This window comes from Entelurus aequoreus, linkage group LG11, assembly GCF_033978785.1.
Source record: "Entelurus aequoreus isolate RoL-2023_Sb linkage group LG11, RoL_Eaeq_v1.1, whole genome shotgun sequence".
Taxonomy (NCBI): Eukaryota; Metazoa; Chordata; class Actinopteri; order Syngnathiformes; family Syngnathidae; genus Entelurus; species Entelurus aequoreus.
In genome coordinates this window covers 425,800-438,299 of record NC_084741.1, presented here as the reverse complement: position 1 = coordinate 438,299, position 12,500 = coordinate 425,800, and the positions used below count along the sequence as shown (strand labels likewise).

General features: G+C 37.3%; 1 protein-coding gene across 1 annotated transcript in view; it reads left to right on the top strand.

The window, feature by feature from the left end:
- LOC133660492 (semaphorin-3G-like) overlaps positions 1-12,500 on the top strand; it is a 136,332-nt gene that overhangs the window by 20,811 nt on the left and 103,021 nt on the right. The window contains exons 8-12 of the mRNA XM_062064030.1: positions 1,893-1,984; positions 2,056-2,097; positions 3,519-3,744; positions 6,127-6,257; positions 12,214-12,494. Of these exons, the coding sequence (XP_061920014.1) occupies positions 1,893-1,984; positions 2,056-2,097; positions 3,519-3,744; positions 6,127-6,257; positions 12,214-12,494 (772 nt within the window). The remainder of the gene's footprint in view (positions 1-1,892; positions 1,985-2,055; positions 2,098-3,518; positions 3,745-6,126; positions 6,258-12,213; positions 12,495-12,500) is intronic.

Below are 12,500 nucleotides of genomic sequence, written 5' to 3'. Positions count from 1 at the left end.
GTGCTCTGTTTTAATCTACACAATTTTGGTGTAACAAAACACCAAAAATTTTACAGTAAAAAAAAAATGGCTACATTTTATCGTACAAATAACAGAGGTACCATTTTCATATTTACAGTAATTTACTGTAAATACAACGACCAACATTTTTAAAGACCGGCGACTGAACTGCCAGTTTAGGTTTTTCTCCCGTAAAATCTACGGTCTTTATTTTTACAGTGCTTTACTGTAAACAGAAAAATAATGTCACATTATTATTTTTTAAATAACTGTGGCACCGTTTTTTAAAATTTACAGTAATTCAGTGTAAAATCAATCCTAAATTTTACGGTTAAAAAAAAAAGTCAGCTCAATCGTCACAATTGTACCCACTTCCCATTTACAGTAATACACTGTAAAAATAACAACCGTATATTGTATAGTAAAAAGTAAATGGCAGATCAGTTACCAGAATTTTTACGAAAAAATAACAGTAGTACTCTTTTTAATTTACAAAATTTTAGTGTAAAAACAACTGTAAATTTTACAGTAAAAAAAAATTGGCAGCTCAGTCACTAGAATTTTACTGTAAAAAATGTTGTGAGACGATTATTCTATTTGCAGTAATGTACTGTAAAGACAATGACCGTAGATTTAACAGTAAAAAAAAAAAAAGGCAGCTATTTTACCATAAAAATAACAGTGGTACTGGTTTATAATTCACAGTAATTTAGTGGAAAAGCCACCGTACATTTTACAGTGAAAAAACTGGCAACTCGATCGACCAATTTTTATCGTCAAAATAACTCTGCTACCCTTTTCCTATTTACAGTAATGTACTGTAAAAATAACGATCATACATTTGAAAATACAGGCAACTGAGCTGCCAGTTTATTTTTTACTGTAAAATCTACGGTTGTTATTTTTACAGTGCTTTACTGAAAATAGAAAAATAGTGTCACATTGTTTTTTTTAAGTAACAGTGGCACTGTTTTTTGTTTATTTACAGTAATTCAGTGTAAAAAACACCGTAAATTTTACGGTAAACTAAAAAATTGGCAGCTCAATCGCCAAAATTGTGCCGACATTGAATTTACAGTAATACACCGTAAAAATAATAACCATAGATTTTATGTAAAGAAAAAAATTGCAGCTAAGTTGCCAGAATTTAAGCGAAAAAATAACAGTGGTACTGTTTTTTAATTTAGAGAATTTTGGTGTAAAAACCACCGTGAATTTTACAGTAAAAAAAACTGGCAAAATGTTTTGTATTTAGAGTAATTTACTGTAAAAAAAACCACCATAAATTTTACGATGAAAAAAAATGGCAGCTTAGTTGTACCAAAAAATAACAGCGGTACTGTTTTTATTTAAATTTACAGAAGTACGGCGTTAAAACCAGCGTCAATTTTACAGTTAAAAAAAAAAAAAAATGGCAGCTCAGACACCGAAATGAAGTGTAAAAATTAATGCAAAACTATTATTCTATTTACAGTAAAGCACTGTAAAATGACCATAGGTTTTACGGTAAACAAAAAAAAAAAAAAAACTGACAGCTTAGTGAAAAACACTTAAAAATGTACAGTAAAAAGACTGGCAGTAAAACAACAAAAACAGTGGTACCCTTTTCCTATTTACAGAAATTTGGTGTAAAACCAAGTCTAAGTCAACAGAATTTGACCCTGCATTTTTTACAGCGTGTTAATCTTATTGTGAATATAGATTGCACTTGACTTTTTACATCGTGTTAATGAATATTATTGTGAATATAGATTTGACTTGATTTTTTACAGTGTGTTAATATTATTGTGAATATAGATTTGACTTGATTTTTTACAGTGTGTTAATATTATTGTGAATATAGATTCGACTTGATTTTTTACAGCGTGTTAATGAATATTAATGTGTTTCAGACGTTGGCAGCGTGTTGAAAGTCATCGCACTGCATGCTGGGAACAGCCTGGAAACAGAAGAGGTGACCCTGGAGGAGCTCCAAGTCTTCAAAGTATGTGTCTCTCACCACGCAGACCGCATGTCTCCTCACACTCGCTAAATAGCGCGCCGTTGTCGCCGCAGGTGCCCACGCCGATCACATCGCTGGACATATCCGTGAAAAGAGTAAGTCCACTTCCCTCCAAAACATTCTGTCAGCCAACTTTACCACATTAGGACTTCATGTTGGTTCTTTTTGCTAATAACCATAGTTTTTTTGTGCAAAATCCTATTATGTAGAGCAGGGATGTCTAAAGTGTGGCCCGGGGGCATTGCAGCCAAAAATACTATTGGGAAAAAAACATAAAAGTGGAATAAAAGAGCAAATTTAACAAGAAAAAGTTGCAATGTTGACACAAAGCTGCCATGCAGGCTGTTTTTGTCTTTAAAACTTTCATCACTCAAAACATAATGACTCAAAATCAATGTTGTTATGAATTATTGACCTGCAGTATTTAAGGCTTTAATTACTTCAAAATTTGGAGAAAATATTGTGTTTGCCATATAAAATAAACTAAGTTTTGTTTGTCAAAAAAGGCATTAAACAAACAAACAAAAAAAGTATTAAAAAAAAAATTAAAAAAATGTAATAGACCTCAGTGTTTATAGTAAAAAAAAAGTTATATATATATATATGTATATATATATATATATATATATATATATATATATATATATATATATATATATATATATATATATATATATGTATACATATACATATATATTTATACAGTATATATTGCATATTTTGTGTGTTTTCTTTGACAAAAAGGGCATAAAACAAACACACACAAAAAACATGAAAAAGTAATAAAATATTATAAAAGACCTAGGTGTTGATAGTAAAAAATGTAAAATAAAAACAGGAATATTGCATATGTTTGTGTTTTCTTTGACAAAAATGGCATAAAAAAACAAACAAAAAACCTGAAAAAAAAGAATAAAAATTACAGGTTTACAGTAAAAAACAGTAAAGAAAATAAAATAATAATAATAATTAAAAAAATATATATATATATATATTGCATACGTTGTGTTTTCTTTGACAAAAAGGGCATAAAACAAACAAACAAACAAAAATTAAAAGTTATACAAAATTATACTAGACCTAAGTGTTGATAGTAATAAAATATAAAAGAATATATAGAAAATATTTTATATTTTGTGTGTTTTCTTTGGCGAAAAGTGCATAAAACAAACAAGAAAAATATGAAAAAGTAATAAAAAATATAATACACTAAGACAGTGTTGATAGTAAAAAAAAAAAAAAAACACATGTCACATATTTTGTGCTTTTGCCATAAAAACAGCGTTTTGACAGAAAGGGCATAAAACATAAAAAAATAAATAACTTTAAATGAACAGTTGATCTAGAGATTAAAGTGTTGAATAAAAACAATTTAAAAACCTAATAAATATGACTAATTTTTAACTGAGAGCCTTCTGGGTGCTTGGGACCAAACTTGAGGTTAAAAAAAATGGTCATGGTTTTGAAAAAAAAAAAGATCAAAATGTTTTAGTTGTTGGGCCCTTGCTCTCCTCAGCAAGCCCTGTACGTGGGCTCCGGGGCCGGCGTGGCCCAGGTGAAGCTGCATCGCTGCCAGACCTATGGGAAGGCGTGTGCCGAGTGCTGCCTGGCCAGAGACCCTTACTGCGCCTGGGACGGCGCCTCCTGCGCTCGATACGTGCCCGGCAGCAAGCGCCGCTACCGCCGACAGGACATCAGGCACGGGAACCCGGCGCTGCAATGTCTGGACCAGAACTTTGGTGGTAAAGTACTAGGAGTTCATAATGATTCAGAGTGCATGAGAAAGTGGAGAAGGATGACTTCTGCAACACTTAGGCTGCAGCTACTGCCATCTTGGAGACTTGATTTAAAAAATGCATCAGGAGGTTGCCTACAGCCACACCTGCTACTTATCTTTACCATGACAATTTGTGGCCCCCATAAAAAAGGGTCCACAACCCAATTTGTGTCCTGGCCCTAAGTTTTTCCAAGCCTGCTATTTGCTTGAACTTAAATTCTACTTTTAGAAACATTTAGCATTCATCTTCAAATTGATGCATTGCCTGTTTGACTCCACTACTTAAGGCAAGTCCTTTTTATTGAGGGCCACATGAAACAGTGAATAGGCAAATGTAAATGTCAAACAGCCTCGTAAATGATGTGGCAGGCCACATAAAATAGTGTGGCTGACAACATAAAAAGACGTGACGGGCCACAATAATTGATGTGGCGGGCCATCTAAAATAATGTGGCGGACTCTATTAAAAACTGGCAGGCTACATACAATATTGTGGCCTACCACGTAAAATGAAATGACGGGCCACTATAAATGATGTGGCAAAATACCAAAAATTATGTGGCGGGCCATATAAAATAATGTGCTGGGCTACATCAAAAAATGTGGCAGGCTACATAAAATATTGTGGCGTACCACATAAAATTACGTGACGGGCCACGATAAATGATGTGGCAAAATACCAAAAATGATGTGGCAAAATACCTAAAATGATGTGGCAGGCTATTTAAAATAATGTGGCAAAATTCCGTGTCCGGCCACGATAAATGATGTGGCAAGCCATGTAAAATAATGTGGCGAGCCACAACGGATGATTTGGCGGGCCATATCAAATAATGTGGCAAAATACCTAAAATTATGTGGCAGGCCATCTAAAATAATGTGGTGTACAACATAAAATTACGTGTCTGGCCACATTAAATGATGTGGCAAGCCATGTAAAATAATGTGGCGGGCCACAATAGATGATTTGGCAGGCCATATAGAATAATGTGGCAAAATACCTAAAATAATGTGGCGGACGACATAAAATATTGTGGCGTACAACATAAAATGACGTGACGGGCCACAATAATGATGTGGCAAGCCATCTGAAATAATGTGGCGGACTACATTAAAAAATGTGGCAGGCTACATAAAATATTGTGGCCTACCACGTAAAATTAAATGACGGGCCACTATAAATGATGTGGCAAAATACCAAAAATTATGTGGCGGACGATATAAAATAATGTGCTTGGACTACATCAAAAATGTGGCAGGCTACATAAAATATTGTGGTGTACCACATAAAATTGCGTGACGGGCCAAAATAAATGATTTGGCAAAATACCAAAAATGATGTGGCGGGCCATATAAAATAATGTGGCAAAATACCTATAATGGATTGGCATGCCATATAAAATAAAGTGGCAAAATTCCGTTTCTGGCCACAATAAATGATGTGGCAAGCCATGTAAAATAATGTGGCGAGCCACAATGGATGATTTGGCGGGCCATCTAGAATAATGTGGCAAAATACCTAAAATTATGTGGCGGGCCATCTAAAATAATCTGGCGTACAACATAAAATTACGTGTCTGGCCACGATAAATTATGTGGCAAGCTATATAAAATAATGTGGCGGGCCACAATGGATGATTTGGCGGGCCATCTAGAATAATGTGGCAAAATACCTAAAATAATGTGGCGTACAACATAAAATGACGTGACGGGCCACGATAATGATGTGGCAAGCCATGTAAAATAATGTGGCCGACAACATAAAAAGACGTGATGGGCCATCTAAAATATAGTGGCGGACTACATCAAATAATGTGGCAGGCTACATCAAATAATGTGTCAGGCTACATAAAATATTGTGGCGTACTACATAAAATGACGTGATGAGCCACAATAAATGATGTGGCAAGCCATCTAAAATAATGTGGCAAAATACCTCAAATGATGTGGCGGGCCATCAAAAATAATGTGGCGGGATACATCAAATATTGTGGCGTACCAAATAAAATGATGTGACTGGCCACAATAAATAATGTGGCAAGCCATGTAAAATAATGTGGCGGGCCACAATGGATGATTTGGCGGGTCATATCAAATAATGTGGCAAAATACCTTATAGGTGGTATATGAGGTGACAATGTGAGGTGCAGAATTCTTTTTTTTGGCAAGCTAGATAAAATGATGTGGTGGAACACAAATTGCTTAAATGAAGTGGCGAGCCAGATGACTAATGTGAAGTGGTTATTTGTCGTGATCCTGCAAGGCCACAATATTTGTGGTGGCTGTCCAGTCCAGTCCCACAAACATCTCCTGCCTGACACCATGACCATGTTGTGTCCCCCACCAGAGGACGTGGAGGAGACGGAGGATCGTGTGGTCTACGGGGCGGAGAACAACAGCACCTTCCTGGAATGTGTTCCTCGCTCCCCGCAAGCGTCTGTGGTCTGGTTGGTGCAAGGTGACGAGCGCCAGGAGGAGGTGAGATCTTCACCCTTCCACTACTTTAAAGACTCTCAGCTAAACATTGCTCCAAAAAATTAGACCAGGAAGTAATCTCAGCCCGGTTAGTTCCCACCAGGACCAAAGTCCTCAGGTGATCCACGTCAGTCCTAAGTCCTCACAGCAGACATGCCATGTTTCTTTCTTCACTGGAACCTCATGCATGAGAACCTTGGGGCACCTCACGTTCAACTCCATTCCGATTCTTGGGGTGACCATTTGGTTCGGAATCAATTCTGGATTCAACACCATTCTCCTAATGTATTATTTGGTATATTTTTCAAGACAGGTTTCAAAAGCTTCTCCGACTTTAATGTAAAATGTTGGCCTAAAAACATCTTTAAAATGTATTTTTAAAATGAATGTTGATCTAATAAAAGAAAATGGAGCAACTCCAACCCATGAGTGAAAATATGTGTTAGTAATTGGGATGAAGTGAAAGAGGGTAGGATCAAACAAGACTTGCTTCTTCCTACTCCTTTTCGGCCATGTTGTATAAATATTGAAACTGTGTACATGTTCGAAATAATCTTCAACCGAGCAACCCAATCCAAGCTTTACAATAGCTTGTAATCCAAAAATAGACTCTTGAAATAATAAAAGTAGCATGCATATATATATATATATATATATGTACAGTGTTGGGACTAACGCGTTACAAAGTAACACGTTACTGTAACGGCGTTAGTTTCGGCGGTAACTAGTAATCTAACGCGTTATTTTTCAAATTCAGTAACTCAGTTACCGTTACTACATGATGCGTTACTGCGTTATTTTACGTTACTTTTTATGTAGTATAAAGTGTGTTTTATTGAAGCGCTGCAGTGTCATCGTTCTGATTCTTCTTGTGTCCCAAACCGGAGAAGAGAGACGTGCGCTTTGTGTGTGTGTCTGGGTGTGGGTGTGGGGAGGGAGGAGATATATATATATATATATATATATATATATATATATATATATATATATATACATATATGTACATATATATATATATATATATATATATATATATATATATATATATATATATATATATATACTGTGACGATCGGTCACTTCATTTCTGTTTGTCTCCTTGGTTTTTGTATTACTTCCGGTCAGTGCTCTTGTTTTGTTAAATTTCCTGTTCCGCGGAGCACTGTTTTCTCCTCACCTGCCGTTGATTGGCAGCCGGTCCACACCTGCTGCCAATCAGCATAGGTCTATTTATGTTTTCGCTGGAGCACTCCTCAGGGCTCGATGATAGACTTCTATGTTTGGAACAATTCTGCAAGACTGCTTTATTTTCTGTTTATATTAATTAAAATCATCTTACCTGCACATCATCCTCCTGGTTCTTGCATCTTGGGGACACACAAACTGCAGCCATGCGAGTTCCCCACATATACAGTATATATACACATTATATGTATATATATATACATATATATATACTATATATATATATATATATATATATATATATATATATATATATATATATATATATATATATATATATATATATATATATATATATATATATATAAATACTGTATATATATATATATATATATATATATATATATATATATATATATATATATATATATATATATATATATATATATATATATATATATATATATATATATAGGGACGGCGTGGTACAGTTGGGAGAGTGGCCATGCCAGCAACCTGAGGGTTCCTGGTTCGATCCCCACCTTCTACCAACCTAGTCACGTCCGTTGTGTCCTTGAGCAAGACACTTCACCCTTGCTCCTGATGGGTCGTGGTTAGGGCCTTGCATGGCAGCTCCCGCCATCAGTGTATGAATGTAGAAAGGGACAAGCAGTAAAAACATTTTTAAAAATAAAAATAAAATATATATATACGTATATATGTATGTATGTATGTATGTATGTATGTATGTGTGTCATTCATTACACAGGACAATCATATTCAGGGTCTCCTTTTGGATACAGATTGTCCAATTTGTCATGTTTACGGTTTGTTTGTTTGTTTGTGTCTCACAGGACTTTGTGAGTGTGGGGTCTTACATAACGATGACAGAGATATGACAAGTATTTTTCTCCAAAATAAAACCCTGAAAGGAGTAAATACATCATTTGATTTTATAAAGACTGTACGGTTCATTTGGAGTTATAATGTTTATTTTGGTCCCATGACACTAAACTTCTATTAGGAACCCCACACAGAGTTTTATTAAGAATCCTAGTGGAATAAAATAATTTCATATGTTTTGTTTGGGACATACTAGTGAGGACCTTTTTCCTTCCATCATTGGATACGCTCCATAGAATGTCATTCTTGTTGATACCATGTGATGGCAGGAAGGAAGCGGGTTGCCGGGTAGATTCTGGCAAACGTTAAACCTGAGACGTGTGCAGCTCAGCCACGCGCTGGACTCATCCGCCAGTGTTTGGACAGCTGGCTAAAATTGGGCAATTATCTTTGAAAGGCAGCACGCTCCAGACTTTTGAGCACATGCCACAGACCACTGAGTCCGCCACTCGACTTACGGCGCCGTGCGGCCACACCCACAGCCATCGAGAGAGAGAAGGATGAGGTCTGATATTGATGTGTGGACAATGTGAGAATAAGCATAAACAGCACTTTGGGCACGATTCGATCCACACAAGTGGCAAAAAAGACTGAGAAAGTTGAAGAATGCGCATCAAACACTTATTTGGAACATCCCACAGGTGAACAGGCTAATTGGGAACAGGTGGGTGCCATGATTGGGTATAAAAGCAACTTCCATGAAATGCTCAGTCATTCACAAACAAGGATGGGGCGAGGGTCACCGCTTTGTGAACAAATGCGTGAGCAAGTTTTTGAACAGTTTAAGAACAACATTTCTCAACGAGCTATTGCAAAGAATTTAGGGATTTCACCATCTACGGTCCATAATATAATCAAAAGGTTCAGAGAATCTGGAGAAATCACTGCACGTAAGCAGCAACGCCGTGATATTGGATTCCTCAGGCGGTACTGCATCAAAAAGCGACATCAGTGTGTAAAGGATATCACCACATGTGTTCAGGAACACTTCAGAAAACCACTGTCAATAACTACAGTTTGTCGCTACATCTGTAAGTGCAAGTTAAAACTCTACCATGCAAAGCCAAAGCCATTTATCAACAACACCCAGAAACACTTCGCTGGGCCCAAGTTCATCTGAGATGGACTGATGCAAAGTGGAGTTTTTTTTTTTGGTCAGGAAATGAAACACAGTGGTAAAAATGCCCCTGTGCCAACTTTTTTGCAACGTGTTGCTGCCAATAAATTCTAAGTTAATGATTATTTAAAATAAAAAAAAAAGTTTTTCAGTTCGGACATTAAGTATCTTGTCTGTGCAGTCTATTCAATTGAATAGAAGTTGAAAAGGATTTGCAAATCATTGTATTTGTCAAGACTTGGTCCTTGGGGTTTGTTTTTCCGGAAGGCAACGGAAAATTGGCGCGGGCAAGACGTGAGTGTGAGCACATGTTTAATATTTACTCAAAAAAAGTACAAACAAAAAGCACTTACAGCGGAGGTAAAAACTTGACTATGAAAACAAAAGGCGCGCACAGAGGCGGAGAACTATAAACATGAAACAAAAACTTACTTGGCATGGGACTGTGAACATGGCATGAAGCAAAGTGATGATAAAGTGTGCAGAGCATAAATGTGATGTCGCCAGGCTGACCAACAGAAAATGGAAAGCTTAAATAACACAGACATGATTAACAACAGGTGCGTGACTCAAAACGTGAAACAGGTGCGTGACATGACAGGTGAAAAACTAATGGGTTGCTATGGAAACAAAACAAGGGAGTGAACAACCAGGAACTAAGAAAGTGTCCAACAAACATCACATGGCCAAACAAAAACATGATCAACACAGACATGACAGTATTCTGTTTTTATTTACCGTTTACACAACGTGCCAACTTCACTGGTTTTGGGTTTTGTATTCGGAGCAATGATTACAATGAGACTTTTTAAAAACAGGTTAGAAAATCTATATTTTCTGGCTGCCGAAAAACATGTTCCTAAAAATAGATTCTCATAAAATAAAAGTTTAAAAAAAAATTTATTAGGGATGTCCGATAATATCGGACTGCCGATATTATCGGCCGCTAAATGCTTTAAAATGTAATATCGGAAATTATCGGTTTCTAAATTATCGGTATCAGTTTCAAAAAGTAAAATGTATGACTTTTTAAAATGCCGATGTGTACACGGACGTAGGGAGAAGTACAGAGCGCCAATAAACCTTAAAGGCACTTTTCACAATGCAAGGCATACTTGGTCAACAGCCATACAGGTCACACTGAGGGTGACCGAATAAACAACTTTAACACTGTTACAAATATGCGCCACACTGTGAACCCACACCAAACAAGAATGACAAACACATTTCGGGAGAACATCCGCACCGTAACACAACATAAACACAACAGAACAAATACCCAGAACCCCTTGCAGCACTAACTTTTCCGGGACGCTACAATATACATACATTATGTCTTCTTATTCATATACTTTTTTCCAATTTTCTTGTACTCAGACCATATTTTCGGTATATTAGATGGCATTTTAACCTAAAAATTCCATCTAATTACCGAAATTGAGTTTTAGAGATGGAATTTTTACTTGGTAAAAATTCTAAAATTCTAATATACCGAAAATATGGTCTGATTACAAGAAATTTTAAAAAGTATAGAAGGAAATATTGTTGCCTTACAAATTTTTCTGTGGTGTTGCTTCCTTATTGGTCACTACTTCAAGCCGATTGTTGTCTACCTGTGCCGAGCAGCGGCACTTGAACGGAATGTGACAGCCTGTCATATATAAAAAAAATACAGATAGCAGTATCATGACTCCAGAATCCTAATAGTCTTCCTAGACCGGGTCTATTCAACTGGCGGTCAGCGGGCCACATGTCTTACAATCCTAAACGAAGGAAATAGTATCAAGAAATAAAACTGGTAAGGGAAACCAATTCAAAAGAAGGATCATCAATCCTCAACAAAACTTCTGGAGCTTCTGTTTCTTCATGCTGTTAACTATCTGTCTAGCTGCACACGCTGAATGTATTGACAGTGCAGTGTGAAAGCCGATGCGTTCACTTTGTAATGAAGTAAACAGTCTCAAAGGAATATAACCTGCGGAGGCGCTTTCTGACCAAACATCCACATTTCGGCCCCTGAGCTCTTGGACTCTCCAAACTGCGACCCTCTTCATTATGTCGTTGAATAGCCCTGTCCTAGACCAACCCAATTAGAAACCGGTACCAAAAAAATACCGGTACACAGTAAACATCTCTAATCGGACTCGTAATGAATACTTTTTTGTGCACCCCTAAAGAATAGTGACTGATTGAAGTGTACAGTCGTCCCTCATTTATCGTGGCTAATTAGTTCCAGGACTGACTGTCATAAGCCAATTTCAGCAAAGTAGGAATATTATTAATATTTTCATAGTTTTTACGACCTTCTAAATACGTTTTTTTTAACATAATACGATCCCTCTAAACGTGAAGTAACACCCACACCGTCACCTTTACACTGGTTCCAATCTAGTAGTCTGGAGTGTGTTGGACTGTAGACTACAGCACTCACTGGTATCCTTAAAGGATCCTTTAAGCGTCACCCGGCCACTACAACACAACCACGACGTGGCAGTACTTCATCACATCCTGGATGATTCCTCTAAGTTAGAACTGGGCTGAAACCACGGGCGTAAGTTGTTTTGACAAAACTTGGTCACCTCGATTTTTGGAGCTAAGCTAGCCATTGCAGTGGGTGGGTTGTTAGCATTCCGTGTTGTTAGCATTCCACATCGCTCACAAGAGTTTATCCTCACTGAGCATTGGCCGGAACTATGTGTATTGACCAGACTGTTGTTTTCCAGTACCAACATATCTTCTGTTTGTGGCTCCCAGGTGAAGCTGGACGATCGGGTCATGTCCACAGACCAGGGCCTCCTCTTCCGTCGTCTCCTGAACCAGGACGCTGGCGTCTACATTTGCAGATCCAGAGAGTTCGGTTTCACCCAGACTCTAAGCCGGATCACCCTGGAAGTCCTTCAAGGGGACACCCTGGACGAGCTGGTGGGGCAACGGGACAACGCCCGCCTCTCAGACCTCCTCAAGGACAGACCGGGCGCGGGATACAGGAGCTGGATGCCTTGCCATTCCTTTGTCAGGCCGGGCCTCGTCGGCCAGTCCCG